This window comes from Callospermophilus lateralis, chromosome 4, assembly GCF_048772815.1.
Source record: "Callospermophilus lateralis isolate mCalLat2 chromosome 4, mCalLat2.hap1, whole genome shotgun sequence".
In the NCBI taxonomy this organism is placed as follows: Eukaryota; Metazoa; Chordata; class Mammalia; order Rodentia; family Sciuridae; genus Callospermophilus; species Callospermophilus lateralis.
Window position 1 is genome coordinate 60,346,434 of NC_135308.1, and position 15,958 is coordinate 60,362,391.

At 45.1% G+C, this 15,958-nt stretch overlaps 1 protein-coding gene across 1 annotated transcript in view; it reads right to left on the reverse strand.

Annotated features, from left to right (window-relative positions):
- The window catches only part of Rbpms (RNA binding protein, mRNA processing factor), a 170,229-nt gene that overhangs the window by 2,033 nt on the left and 152,238 nt on the right, over positions 1-15,958 (reverse strand). Inside the window, exons 7-8 of the mRNA XM_076853907.1 lie at positions 9,789-9,858; positions 4,176-4,279 (exon numbers count right to left, since the gene is read on the reverse strand). Of these exons, the coding sequence (XP_076710022.1) occupies positions 9,796-9,858 (63 nt within the window). The 3' untranslated portion in view covers positions 4,176-4,279; positions 9,789-9,795. The remainder of the gene's footprint in view (positions 1-4,175; positions 4,280-9,788; positions 9,859-15,958) is intronic.

Consider the following 15,958-nt stretch of genomic DNA (forward strand, 5'->3'; position numbering starts at 1 on the left):
GCTTACTAAAGAAATAGACAAGGGCAGTTTTCTTCTTCTGCAAGTTCCATCTCATTCTAAACTTGACTACATGCAAGCAGCCAAAGGAAAGTTTATGTGTGGATTCCTAGAAACCTTTTCTGAGGAACACACTACAGTGGTTCTTACTTTGGGATAATTCACATGGGACAATTATCTAGCAGCCCCTGTGCTCTGAGAAGGAAGGGGCTACTGCTGCCTCTCTGGGCTTGGAGTGGAAAAGCAGCTGGCCTAGTTGTGGTGACATGGCCTGTAACCAAAGCTGTCATTTTGCTTTCAGGGACTACAAAAGGAAGAAATGGAATGGGCAGGCAAAGGAAGTGGACCATATGAGTTTCCTTTCCCAAGCTGGCCCTGTTGATTTAGGGTGGGTGGAGTCTCTGGTGTCTCTTTCAGTGCCTTGCTGTCTACTTTTGCTGCTGGAGAGCTTGACAACAGTCTTTGGGCAATCCACATTGCAGACCCTGTCCTATTCTGGTTCGTAGCCAATTCCTTCCCTATTCTTGTCAGCTTTGCCCAGGTATTTCAGCCAAGACCATCTTCTGCCCTGACAGTTTCTGTCCCTGCATCCATCCCTGGGCCCTGTGCAGTCTCTCACACTAAGTCCACATGATCATCTGCTCCTTTCCAATATCGCCAACACTACTTTGGGTGTACCTCTTTGTATATGAACTGTTACTGTGCATCTCCAACCGCTTTGCAATGGGTAGGCAGCAAAGTAATGATGATTCCTTAACCCCCCTTTTCCAAGCCCTGCTCAAGTGTCCTCAGTGACTCCCCAAGTCTCATATCCCTAATACATCCTTCAAGGCCCTCAAAAGCTCTGTCCCAGGCTATGTACTGTCTCTTTTCTGTCCTGCTCCCTGTCTGCCCATGTTATACACTCTCCTATCTTTTACAACTCACCTTTCCTGATCCCTTCAGCCTCCAGGGCTTCCTCCTTCAACTACAAGCAGGAATTCTCGATGTCCAGGCCTCTGTGGCTTTCACGGGGATTATCTTGGATAATCCTTCCAAAAATTACCTACTCCTTCCTCAACTCCACATATAGTCATTTACATATAGCAAAAACACAACCCTGTAATTTGAACATTGGGAATCCAGAGCAGATGAAATAGGAGCAATAGGCCACGATGGGATATGGCACTAGACTTGGGTCTGAGTCTTGACAACACCAGGAGACTGTACCCAGAGGGCCCATCTCAGTTGTGCACACCAGCCCTGTGGCACCCTGAGCACCTCAATGAACAGTGCCTTCTATAGGAAGCTGATACCGCTGCGGGGAGGAGAAGGCATTTCCAATTTTTCTGGGCAATAAAGCAACCGGTCCTGACTACAATTCTGTATACATCTGCCTGAACAGGAAGATTACAGGTAAAGTTCTGGTTAATACTGGCTGATTACAGAAGCTGGTCTTCTGAAGTCAGGGGAGGGAGACCATGGAAGGAAGGAGAGAAGAAAGGAACAAAACTAAAGTTTTCTGAGCCTTCCAGAACTGTGCCATACAGATGTAATTCTCACATGGGAAAAGAATGTATCCACATTGCCATCAATGTTCCCAGACTGAACAGAAGGTCAAAGTGTGGCTATTTCAGTCCCTGTAAACAAGGAAGAGGTTTAGCTAGGAACGGAGTTCAGACCTTGGAATGTATTAACAAGGACATTTTAAACAGAATCTAAAGACATCCGGGAACATGAAGCACCACAAAGGGACAGTGAGCCAGGGAGAGGGTCAGGCTGAGGGGGGTGTCTTTTCACAGCACCTTTCCTGGGAAGAGATCAACTGTGACATGCAAGCATAGGACCTAGAGATGTATATAAAATCTTGTCTGAGGTACATAGAATTTGAAGACAATGGAGAATGGTGCCTTAAAAGATATGGGTGTGGGGTCAGGATGCTTGCTGACTGACAGAGCAGGGGACACTTACTGTAACTAAGTCAAAACCTGTTTGTCCAGGTGTACTGTGAGCTTTTTCTTCCAGTGCTAAGATTTAACTCTCCTTCCATGCCTCCCTTGTACATGTACTGTTTGACCTAATCACTTGTGATTTCTTTCCCAAGAGTTTAACCCTCTAATAATCATTTTTATCAAAAGTCAGATAAGGAATATTTCCCTCCACCCAACTCCAAATAAACATGGGACATCATATACAAATGTTAATAATGTTTTTTTAAATTTTTTTTTTAGTTATACCTGGACACAATATCTTTATTTTGTTTATTTTTTATGTGGTGCTGAGGATCAAATCCAGTGCTTCATGTGTGTGAGGCAAGCACTCTGCCACTGAGCCACAACCCCAGCCCTAAGAGTGTTTTTTATATCTGTCAGCTTGACTTCTTAAAATCAAGCACTGTTACTAATTCACAATATAAAACAAATTAGCATTTAAAAAATTTAAATGCAAAGTTCATGATCTATGGAATCTCTAGAGGAACAGTCTTCTGTAATCAGTAACTGTTCCACCAGTCTCATATCACACTTCTCAGCCCTCAATAACAAGTATGTGCAGGCTGGCTAGCTGCATCTGTGCATGGTTCCAACTCCATTGGCTGGAGAAGGCCCAGCTCCTAACTTCTCAGCCAGGTCCTTTCTACCCTACAAAGGTCGATCACATAAGCAATGTAGTCCGACTTCAAATTTGGAAAGAGAAATAGCTTCTTCCAAACTCCCTTCTGTAACCTGAGGATGGCTCCAGAAACTGGTGAACCACATGCTGAGCTAACACCATCAGTGCTGAAACACCCCCTCCTCCCCACCTGCTTCCACAACAGCTGGCAGCTCCTCATCTTTGCCAGCACTTCTGGGGCATCTTCCCACCAAGTCATAGTCCCCGTTTCCAAATTTTTCTGCCCCCCCACCCCCCAGCTTGCATTACTAGATCCTTGCATTGCTGTGAATTCATCAAATGCTGCTGCTGCTGCTGCTGCTGCCTTGCCTGGGCTCATGGGTATATGCCTTTTAATGACTGATGTTTTAGTTGCTTTACTGCCTTAAAAAAAAAAATCACATGTAACTTGCTTCCAAAAAATTACATGGGTGGCTTTTAACTGGTCTTTAAATTTATCTAGAGAAAGGGGGAAAAAATAAAACAAAACTAAAGCTTTTAAAAAAGTTTGAGTGATAATACCAACAAGAATCACATGGGCATTACTACTAAGAACCACAACAAAAGGAAAATCTAACAAAGCAGAAGATCACAGATTAGCAGGATAAATACCAGCTGCCCAATGAGTTGTGGAAAAATGTTGCCTGTTGGTAAGTTGAAGTCAGTGAAGATACACTTCAGTAGGAAAGATACTTGAAATGCAGGTAGCTCACTTCCTGTCCAGAAAGCTGCCCAAGTGCAGGCAGGTGGAAGGTGGGCTATGCACACCAGAAGTCTGCACTTCTGGTCAAGCACTAAGAGGGGCTGTTCTCTGAGTGTGAAGTTACTTAGGTCCTCAAAATGTGGTAATGACCTCTGTGGGCAGCACTACCTGGTCCTCTATCCTTAACAGGAATCTTGCCTCCTTTCTGATCCATCATAGGAATGAAATCTGCCACCTTATTTCGGCTGAGACATAAATTGCTGTCTCCCAGCCCCTGACATTCCAGTTGTTCTAAGCCAAGTTTTCCAAAGACACCAGAAGTCTCAATATGTGGTACCTGGCAGGCAGGATACTTCTGAGAATGTACATTATTATTATTTTTTAAGACTACTGACTGAGAAGTGACAGCTGACACTGGCAAGAAGACGAATGACCAAAATCATCACTAACTAGAAAAACTAAGTGATATAGAGGGATTCCTGGAGAATCTTGCAGACTTAATTCAGTCATACCAGTCAAGTGATTATCCCTTTCAGAAGAGGCTCATAAAAATGTCCCTGAGGCTTAGATGTTGGTGGAACACTTTAGTCTAGGTTGCTACTGGATAACCACATGTTAACAGTATCAGCCTTACCTAAGAAGGCCATGATGCACTATGAAAATGGCTGGTGGCTATCCTGGATAACTTTTCCTAAGCAGGCTGGGGCTGGACAAAACAGTGCAGAGCACTGAACCACCTGGAGAGATGAGCACCCAGACTGGAGGCCCTACCCCAGAGTCTGGGGTTCTCAGTCAATGCTGGGGCCTGTCCTGACCATACTGGTCGACACTGGCCTTTGGAACTCACCAGCAAGCTCCAGTTTTGCACAACAGCTGGAGTACAGTCGCCACCAGTGAAGATCGCATTAATACCCACAAGACAGATTGCAGCCGCCATCACACACCTGGGACCTGGGTGAACAAAGAGATGACCCATTAACCACGTACAGCAAACCCTTACCATGGGACTCTCGCTGGTGGGCCCTGGGCCTTGATGACCAGTCTATGACTGAGAAAGCCCAAGACCAAGAGATCAAAGGTCTCTGATGCTGAGCTGACGACAAACTGCCACTAAAGAATGACATCAATGGCATGAAAAGCTCACAGCGAAGAAAGTGAACTGGGGCTTGGTGAACAATGAGGGTGTTCTGAGGGAAGTGTGCTGAGTTTTTCTGCTTCACCAAGGGCAGAGCTGCAGCACTCAGAGGCCACAAAGTCCAGCCTGTGGTGACTCTACAGATATGGTCACATGGTTAGATCCCATGGACTGTGCACTAGACCTCAGGTGCTACCCTAGAGCCTGGCCAAGCAAAGGCATGGGATCTAAGGCCCTGGATAACCACCTCTAGGAGCTGCTTAGAACAAACAGCTTCAGGCAGCCCAAGGCCATGGAGAGCTCTGCACATTAAATTTTGCTTTAAGCAACATCTAGAAAACAAAATCAAAACGAAACATGTCTGTGAACATATCCTGTGATGCCCGAGGGTGTGAGCATTTTGAAATATGAAGGTACAGAGACAAAGCAAATCATATATTTTTAATACTCTTGAAGGCTTGGGTATCTCTGGGCCAGCTGTTTTCCACAAAATCCCCAGTGCTTCTGGGTGTGGGGGCAACTTGGAAGACTAAGGCAAAATGATAGCAAGTTCAAAGACAGCCTAGGCAACTTAGTGAGCCACTCAGCACTTTAGAAAGACCCTATCTCAAAATAAAAAAGGACCAGGAATGTGGGTCAGTGGTAAAGCATCCCTGAGTTCAATCCCAAAAACAAGAGGGGGAAAAAATACTGGTGCAAAGGAAAGGACCCCAACTCCATGCATGCGGACACCAATGGCTCTTTTTCCCAACATTGTTTGGATTTTCCATCCCAGTGGATGCTCTTTTCCTTTATAAAGTCAGAGGCTGTTGTACTGTGGCAAACCATCTGAGCTCTTCACAATATGTCACAGGCTCAGTTGGCACAGGAGGCCCTTCCAAGGGAGGTCCCTAGCCCCTCCAGGGCCCAGTGGGGAGACAGCCTGTGCACCCTTTGCTAAAACCTACCAAAATTAGGGGTAAACCTGAAGGAAAGATTGCCTTTGTAGAACATTTGTCTTCTCTGAATTAAGGGGAAAAATGTTCACCCCAGAATTTTACTATAAAAACATGAAATGATGAGTAGGTGTAATTCTAATTTTCTAGTAAAAGGTTATTTGAGTACAGGAAATAAATATGAATCCTTGCAAATGAAACCAATTGGCTCACCCAACTCCCTCCTGCCCTTGCAACACTCCCACAGCACCAGAGGGTCAGGAGGCATGCTGCGAACAGCAGGCCCAGGGTGCCTCCCTGGCCTGCCAGATCCTTAGCTACATTTTTAGGATGCCTGTCACTGAAGAGGTCATACTGATGGTCAGATTCCTCTTGGCTTAAGCTAATCAGGATGACTCCCCAACTCACCCCCTGTTCCTAGAAGCATGGGGGCATCAATGAGCTGCTCTTTGTAGTTACATCAATAATAGTTGTGCACACTGGGGTTCCAATGGTGGGCAAGGAGCATGCATGAGCTGGAGTCATTCCAGAGACTAAGGAGATTGCTCCTTAAGAAAATGGAATCCCAAACATGTTCACTGCTCACTTTATGCTGAGTACACACATCTTCTTAATTTCCTTATTAAAAAATGAGTAGAAGAGAGGCTGGAACTGGAAAATTGAGACAAGGGCTCCTCTGATGACCCTGGTCTGAGCTGTGAACCACTGAGACTCAATGTCCTAGGCTCACACATGGCCACCCTCTTTGAACTAATGGGTAGCAGGTGCCAGCCAGCTTCAGAGAAACAGGTAAGGGGAAAAGTTTGCAGCTTGTACTCAGGGCTGTCCTAAGAAAGTTCTCTGGGGGAAGGGCTGCCATGGGCCTACCAACTGCCTCTCCCAGGGGGTCTCTGAAGTCTCCCCTGAACCAAGCTGGCTGCACGTCAAGCTCATGCACATACTTTTATTTAGCAAAGAGAAGCAAGAGGAACAGGATCAGAGGAGTTACATTATTCTCCAAACTTGGGAGGGTGAGGCCTATTTTGAAAAAGCAGCCCCTTATCAAACTGGGAGAGTACCAGGCCTCTAGAGTGCTGTTCTCAGGACGACCCTGCTAACTCTGCCACCAGGATAAAACAAGGGCCTGTCAACCCCACAGCAGTTGGCTTCCTGCCTGACTTCCCTCTTTCCCATAACGCTTACAACCTGACCTACTGTGTTTATTATTCTATTGCCCATCTCCTCCCCATTACATTGTAGCTGTCCCCTGAATATTTATTATATTAAGGCTTTTAAATGTGATATGGAGACCTTCACTGATAGAAGGGGAATGGCTGATCGGTCACAAGAACTGCTCTGGTTTCTGGCCATAGGGCAGTATGAAAGCACAGCACATGCATCTCTTCTAAGGGAGAGGGCATAGGTGATTGCAGGATCCACAAAAACTGTCTGGGCCTGCAAGCTGCCTTTCCCTCCCTGTAAATCACCTCCATGTCCAGCCCTCTGTGCTCAAGGCTCTCATGCTCACATCCAAAGACAGGCTAAGCTATTCTTCCTATAACAAAATATAAGAAATAAACTGCTTTGAATTCCAGTCACAGTGCTCTCTCTCACCATTTCCTTCTCTAATTTGGTGAAGATGTAACAATATGTGCTTATAATTTTTATGCTGTGGTCCTGGTCCATGGCCAGGATCATGAGTTCTTAAGAATAGTGTCCCACACCCACCTCAACTCCCAAACTCTTTTATTTTTTAAAAAATATTTCACTGCATTTGGATATCTAACAAGGAAAGCTGTCTCTCATGATCTGCAAGGAGTGACAAAAAACTTGCTTATGTTTTCCTGTTCACAATGCATCTGGGAAATTCATAAATTTCAATCATTATTATGTATTCTGAGGTTCTCTGCCACATAGCTGGACCAAACAGTTACCAAGACTCTAGTGAGGGGTGGGGGATACAGTGTGTAGGTAGACTAAACACTGCTTGTCAGGCCAGATGCTGATCAAACAACATGAGGCCACCGAGCCCTCTGACACCCCTCTTTCACTTCCTTCTGTCAGTGACAAGTGATGTACCTCCCCACATGCTTATCTTGAAGCATCCTAAGTAATCTCTCTTGTCTTTAATGTGCCCGCAACTCTCCCCCACTAAAACTTGAGCTCCTTAGGGGCACAGGTCTACTGTTACACATTTTTATATCTAGTGCATAGCAGACATAGCCCATGTTTATTTAAAGAATAAAGAGTTCAGTTTATATTTCTAGTCTAGTCATTAATTTCTCTTTAGCACAAAGGAATCAAAGTGGATAAATTAAAAATCCTAAAAGGATCTTTGGGAGAGCAAGATTTGGAAGATAGCATCTAATGCTCCATCCCATCAGAAGTGCCCACCAATCTGCATGTAGGCTGTTTGATACCAGGCATGGCTCTTGCCCTCATTATCTGTTCTGGTAACACTTTCTACACAGAGAAACAACAAGTGGGGGGAGCAAACCCTCTTTGTTAAATTGAGGAGACAGTGATGTTACTGTGTGTGCCTTTCATTTGAGTTTTCTGACAGACTCATTTTCGTCTAACATATTTATATTAGCTCATCAACAACATAGTTCAAATTCTAATTTACATTTCCTTAGGGTTACGCAGCCTGGATTATTAGCTGTTTTTGAAACTACCTGATCCAAGAGACTAGAAAGAGTTGGAATACTGGATCCATGCTGAGCTGGTCTAACTCTGGATGCAGCAGCAATAAGCACTATTGTCCATGATCCTTCTTATCTCCCCTCCCCAACACTGTCCACATCCAGGGGAAGGAGTCTGGCCCACCATCCACGTTTAGCTCTGAACAAATGACTCATCCTCATGTGAGTTTGCATATTCGGATTCAGATCTTACAGGGTTCTTATATGCTAAATGTTGACTGCCAGCACTGCTTTGGAAACAGTTGCTGTCTCTGGATCTCTGGCTGATTGGGTATCCATTAATGGGTCTGTGGAGTATAATAATTTGCCAATACAAATGGCAAGTTGAGGATCTTTTTGAATGAAACCCAATGCAACTGCTTAATGATGAATGTTTTCCTTTTGGTCTAGATAAATGTAAAAAAAAAAAAAAAAAGTCATTTTTTTGGCTCTATGCAACCATCTTTTGCCAGTTTCACCAACTGAAATCACTAAGGTGAAAGTGTTCTCTCCTGACTCAACATTCTGAGAGCACCTGCCACTGCTGACAGAAGCTACCCACTGGGCTATCTTGTACTCTGGTCCTACTTCCTTCACTCCTGCTGGGGGAGAACAGCAGGCCTCCTTCTGAGCCAGGGCCTGTGCTTGCCTGAAAGTGCAGACCACCAAGAGTGGCAAGAACTTGGCCAAGTGAAGTCCACATCCTGGTCTGGAAGGTGACCTGACCCACCAACTGAGACTTCAGGTCAACAGGGCAATTTGCTTGTGGAAAATAAATCCCATCTCCTTTGAAAACTCCTCCTAAGAGGGCACTAAGCTGCTTGAGGACTAGCACTGTCATTCCTTCATCTTTCCCTGTGAGCATTCTTAAACATGTGTCTATTTAAGTGAAACCCGGTTACTAGATGCCAGTTCTTTCTACACAGTACCTCTCCAAGAGACCCAATGGCCTCAAGTGATGTAACGGAGCACACAGAACTCTCTGTCACAGAGGAAGAAGAAATAACATTACTTTTATTTTGAACAATTTTTATCAGAAAATATAAGGTCCCCAAGAAAAGACCCAGACTTGCTATGACTTCCTTAGTGTTTCTAATAGGATTAAGGTCTGATCCCTTCCTCTTCCCATTTGATTTTCAGCATCCTCCCCAAATTAAAACACCAAGTTATAGTTTAGAATAATGATGCCTTGTACTTAGCAGAAATCCATTCAAGATATTGAATTACAGAAGGTATGTGGGCCATTGTGGAAATTCTACATTTATAGGTAAAAATTCATTTGGTAGTTGCCTGAAGCAAAGTCAGGCCTACAATGGCACAAAGACGCCAACATAGGATATTGTTTCTCTTAAGATAAAAAATCTTAAGAGTTTTTATTTAATGGTGGGAGGTGAACCACAATTACGTAAGGAAACTTTCTGACACGTGTTCTTCAGAAACAAGCACTGATTGCTTATTTATGAAGTGTCACAGACAGGAATCTGATTCCTAAGTTAGACTCAAACACTGCAGTGGCCATACCTCACTTTTCCCTGATCCCAGATGAAAACTTTCTCTCAGAAGAGATGCACTGCCACCTGAGAGTTTTAGTTTTTAAAAGATGGACAACCAAAGAGAGTGCAGAAGGTGTGGGTGTGGAGAAAGGATGAAAGCTGCTGTTTACCAAAAGCCCTGTGCATTGTCTGCCTGCTGCTTGCTTTCCACATTCCTCAGTGAGACCAAGTACTTACAGAGCATTCAGCAGAACTGACGGGACTTCCAGCCCTGAGAAGTAGCCTCTGAGGGAGGGAGCCAGCGCATCTGGAAAGACATATGGGAAAAAGCTGTGAGCCAGGGGTCCCAGCCTACATTCTCATTCTTCCAATTTCCTACTGCTCCCAGGTAGTGCCCACTCACACTGGCCCTGTGGGATTTGTCACTGAGGAGCTGAAAGCACCAGTCCAGTGAACTGAGAGCATTCACACAGTTCCATGAACACCTGTCTAAGCTCTCAGGGAAGCACTCGAAATTTTTCAAAAGTCCCTGCACTCAACCTCCTTTTCAAAGTTAGCAGCCATCATGAGGCATTGTCTGGCCTAGTGAATTCCCCTTTCCTTATCTGTGTTGATAAGGAAGAGGCAGTTCTTGATCTATTCTGTGACAGTGGCCTAGTCAAAACTTCTTTGAGGTTCTGATCCTATTATTTTAGAGAAAGGGTTCTGGTTTCTTAGAACTGAGGGCTGTCTGCTGCCTGAGGCTTTCTGCTCATTCTGCTGACAAGGAACCTGCAGCTTGGGCAAGGAGCCTTGCACAGGTGAGACAGCAGTCCTATCTTTTCTACTATGTTTCCAAAGGGGAAGGCCAGTCCCAACATAAATTGAGTGATGCATTGTCCACTTGGCAGAATGTCTGGATCCCTGACACACCAAGAGCAAGTACACTTTGTTTTTAACAAATATTCACATATTGGTGATGTCAGTTTTGCCCCTAAGCCGTTGAACTGAGGCAAGAAGTGTCTGTTCATTGCTGCTCCTCTTTTTATACTGAGGAGTGATGGCCTACCCAACACAAGAAGCACTGATGGAGTGGAGAATGGAAAGCAAATCCCAACAAAAAGGGGAAGCTACACAGCAAAGGGCTGGAAGGCCCTGTGTGAGGCAGCACCTCCTGCTGGTGTGGTAGGAGAAAGCCTCATTCAAACTTCTAAAACATCAAGCTGAAGTAGGAGCCATTCTGGCTGAAAAGGGGAAGCAGTGGGACCACAGGCTGTTTCATCTTCCGTTTTATAGGTGAGGAAACCAACTGGGGTCTGGATATTCTAAGTGACAATGGTCACAAAGCTCAGTGTAGTCAGGGTTGGTCAGAACTCAGGACTAGGCTACTACATCCCCTAACTTGATTCTAAAAGCTAGAATGCCTAGAAATTGGTTCCAGAGAGAAGTCATATTGTCTCTGACCTTTTGCCTTGGTCCCTACAGGTTAAGTCCTGGGAATTCTTTTCCACCTCATGGGCCTTTTCATGTCCTCCCTGGTAGTCAGTGCAGAGGCAGAGGACACATTGGGGGACTCCATCCACAGAGCCAACTTGGAGCAGAGGTCTCTGGCCTAATTCTGGATATGTGGCTTGAAGGGATTAAGGATGCAGTCTGAACTTCTGCTTCCACCAAGAACCCACCTCAGGGAATCCCTCAGGCCATCCGTGTGTTAGGTCTCTTCTTGGAAGCACATGGGATATTACCAGAAACCAGCTGGAAGGAGGTCCAAGTACTTTAAAAGGGCAAAGTTGTATTCCCTGGAAGCCACCAGAGCCCCCAACTCTCCTTCAGGGCAGGGCCAGAATTACCTTTACCACTCATAGTAATTAAGGGGTTGAAGGATCACTTTCCCCTGTACATTGGCTAAAAGCACATTACTCTGGGAATTTAGGGATTTGAAGGGCAAAAGAAAAGAGAAAAATAAAGGAGGGGGAAATGTGGGATGTAGGGCTGGAAGGGAGAGTGAGAAGAGTATGGAGGAGGAGGGGACAGGGAGAAGAGGGTTGAGAAGAAAGAGACAAGAAAAAATTGTACCTACCCCATGGCTTATGGCTTTGTGCATCTGAATCCACTTGCTCACTAAGCAGAGAGCAGAGTTGGAGCTGCCTTCCTGAGACAGGTGGTAAAGGAGGGGCCAGGACACAAGGCCCCTGGGGCAGGTGGGGAGCTGGGAACCTAGACACATAGTAGAAGGGGGATGGGTCCATGTGCACCGGGTCAGTGTGGAATGCGGTGGCGGCTGTGCTGCCTGGGTGTGGGGGCTTTGAGCCCTGAGGAGGCCAAGACGCGATGGTGTTTCAGAGGGACACAGGAAGGGGTTGACCAGGTGGAGAGCCGCAGAGTGGATGGCATAGGTCTGGGATCAGTGAAGGTGAGTGCACAAAGGAAGCCCCTTACCTCCCACCCACCCCAGCCTCTCCACCCACCTCTCTAAACACACAGCCCCTGCATTCTCTCAGGCGCACATGCGTCTGTCCATCAGCCTGGGCTGGGACCATCCAGGGTGACAAGAAATACGCTTCCCAGTGATGTGGTCCAGGATAACTGCTCAGCTGAGCTGAGGTGCGAGGATGCCAATGTGGAAGCAGGCCAGCTGATTCTCAGAGAAGATGTGGTGGCAGATAGGGTACAGATGGACCACAAAACACATCACTCTTGTGCCCCATGGTTGGGACTACTGCACTCGCTAGAGTGTGAACTCTTGTCACTGCATTCCAGAGACAACCCAAGACACCCTCCTCTTCTGGCACTGAGGCCCAGTAGCACCCACCTTCCAGCAGAGGGCAGTGCCCACTAGGTGAAACTGAGCATTTTATGTATGTTCCTGGCACAACATGGGGCCAGAGTTTATGGGGCAAAGTCAAGCGTCCGGGCAGCTAGACAGGATGTTTTGTTCTAAACACTGCTGTTTAGGGCTTGTGAGTCGAGGATTCCCCCTTATTCCCATTTGGGCCGCTCCTGCTGTGGCTTTGGGACCCAGGTCATTCCTATCTATTCTCTAGGAGCTGCTTGAGATACATCATTAACAATGTGGAAAATCACAGCTCCTTGCAGACTCCCTATTACTCTTCTCCAGGAACAGCTCAGCAGGAGTTTAAGCCTACTCATGGCAACTGTATATGGATAAGGGCTAGCCTTCCATGTAAGGCAATGGCTCTTGACATTTCTTCATCCTGTTTGTAGAAAAACCTACGAGTGTGCTCACACGTACTCAAACTCACACATTCACAAACCTAAATACAATTCCAGGGGCTTCTAAAGTCCCCATAAGAACCTTTAACATAATATATTTAACCAACACCGATCCTGATTTAATTTGGACAGAGATAGTACTAGGCACTTCAAAGGACTATGAAATCTGTGTGCAAACTGGAAGACCTTGGGAATCTTTTATACTAGACCAGTTGCTTCTGTTACAATTCACTACTTAGGGGCTAGGCTTTTGGAATCCTCCCATCACTCCCTCCTACAGTGCTCTTATAAAATGCAGAGCCCCCTGCAAGGCAATACACAGGCTCTAACATCTATCTCCAACTGCTGATGGAGTGGACAGATGCTCAAAAAAGTGACTGGGAGCAAAAATAAAATGAAATGCTAAAGTTAGTGAGCATCCTTAAAAATAATTTACATCCTCTTCCATCTATAGATGAAGAAGCTAAGCCCTAGAGGATTAAAACACATACCAAATTTATGTTCCCAATTAATTATGCCAAGGAAAGAAAGACCTCGACTGTCTCCAGGGCAGAACCCTGCTTGATCACCATCCCTCCTCTCTTCCAGTGGGTCCTGAGCACAAGTTAAGACACTGAGAGTCATTTGCCTAGTACTAGCCCCTTTCTAGTGACTGAGTTCCAGGAGCACACCTGCCTTTAGAAATAGTCATGAGAAATGCTTACCAGGTGCTGGCCAATTAATGGTCACTAATGGTGACCAATTAATGGTGCTGGCCAATTAATGGATACCCTTTGGTTTGGCTATTTTATTCTTTGCTGAATGGAAAAATAAGTCCAGACCAGTGGTTCTCTAAGTATGGTCCCAGAACCATCAGCATCCCCTAGAACTTGCTAGACAAGCAGAAACTCTAGGGCTGGAGTTCAATAACTTGCATTTTAACAAGCTCTCCAGGTGACTGCAATGCACACAAAGTCTGAGAGACTATGCTCTTGATCAAGGTTTCCAGATGTATGGCTGGACTATGATCCTCAGCAGATTCTGGATATAAAGCAGCACATGAAATGTTCTAAGAAATTCCAAAATAAAGAAACCTGTTTGACTTGACCTAGCCCTGGGTTTATCTGACCAAGGCATCTTTTAATTCTAGAAACACTATTAATGTTTTTGGATGCCTAGAAATGGTAGTCAGGAAAGACCCTGCCAGTGGATTCCTAGATCCATTTGGTAGATCTAAGCAGTTGAGGTGTGCCAATGCGGCATTCAAATTTCTAGCTCTTAATAAAAACTAATTTGTATTGGAAGACCACTAAATTGGCTGGTGTCCTGGATGGCTGATCTGGGGCACTGAGGAGGATTTTCTTGTGCCTTTCCTAATGCAGGTGCAGGGTTTCTCAGGAAGCACATTCAGAAGATGTTCTGAACAAAACAATCAAAAACAGTAACTTGAACATTTTATATGAATGACTCAAATTAAGGGATTTGTCAGATTTTTTTTTTTAAAGAATTTAACCTTTATTTCTAATTTATAATAATTTTTTATGTGGTGTGGGGGATCGAACCCAGTGCCTCATGCATGCTAGGCAAGTGCTCTGCCACTGAGCCACAACCCCAGCCTGGATTTGTCAGTTTTTTTTTTTTTTTAATATTTATTTTTTACTTATAGGTGTACATAATATTTTTATTTTATACTTACGTGGTGCTGAGCATCAAACCCAGTGCCTCACGCATGTTAGGCGAGCGCTCTAACTCTGAGCAACAACCCCAGCCCCTGGATTTGTCAGTTTTTAGGCCTAGGTGTTCTAAGTAGGTTTCTACCTCTGTCCCCAAATGGATTCTTGAATAATCTATCAGGGGCTTCCCCAACCTTGATATGACTGCACTGAGCCACTAAAGTGTTGATTTAATGACAATTAATTCTGTCCCCACTCACTGCAGACCTGTATGGACCTTCTCTTGGGGCAGCATCACCAATTAAAACCCAGTCAAGTTCTTCAGTTGACTGACAGGGCTTCAAGCTGGAAGTACATTCTGTTGTAAAAAACCCCAAACTCATCCAAAAGAGTAATGGCTTGCATTGCAAAGATTATCCTCTTTATGGCACCAATTATAGGGTTCTTAAGCAGCAACCTTCCCCATTTCTCATAAAGGAGAAGACTTTTCAAGCATGGCTATGCTGCATAAAATGAGGCCCATTGGAGGTCACTGGTAAAGGAATCTCCATGCCCCACACCTTTCTACCTCCCCATGCTGGCAGCCATGTTCTCTATGAGCAGATGCACAGGGCACAAGATACAATCAGCACTCTTTACTACTTGTTTGGCATCTTGATACTCCCTGCCTAAGACAATAAAACAATGTGATAATACTGAGGCAAAAATGTTAAGATTTATATAAGTTGGCTCACAGACTAAACCTGCCAAGGCACCCAACCTGGCAGCTGCAAAAGGGTGAGCAAGAAGGTCATGGCTTGAAGACGTCCATGTTCCACCACCAGCTCTATGCTTTTGCAAACCTCTCAGGCAGGGTGGCAAAGGATTGCCAGGGTCTCAGCTGGGGCAGGGACAAGATCTAGGCCACAAGAACAAGATCCTAACCATGAGCACTTTCTGCTAAGACCAATCAAGACCAAGTTTCATTAAACATAAGACCTCAGGGGTGGTTTTCTCTCCTGGGCTCTTAGACTTTTTTCTTGTCTGTCCAAAACACAAGTCAGGCTCTTGCTTCCAAATAGGCATGTGAAATGTGCTCAGACATCTCCAAGTTCACTCAAGTCGCCACTTAGGTTGAGAGCACCCAAGCATGTAACACCCTGTGTCAGATTAAGTCCACAGTGGTTGCTTGCCATCCATATTTAATTTTGTCAGTCTGTTAATTTTTAACTATGTTTGCTATCAAAAGCCATTAGAGGTCCCAAGGAGCTGAGCTCAGTGAAGCGGGTAGAACTTTGTGGCGGAGAATGCATGAAGCTTGAGGTTGGGGTGTCCCACTTTCCCATCATGTCACTGAGTTCTGGCCTTCCCACTGGCAGCACAAATCCTGAATAAAACATGATCCCATTTGGAGTTGATTTTCCTTTTCCCCTTGTCACAACTGGTTTTCTTCAAGGAAAAGTTCACTTTCTCCTTTGCAAAGATTACATTGTGTAATTCCAAAGTTTTTCTGTCACCTCTGGTTTGTTTTCAAGCAGTTAGAATTCACATACTCTAAGATGG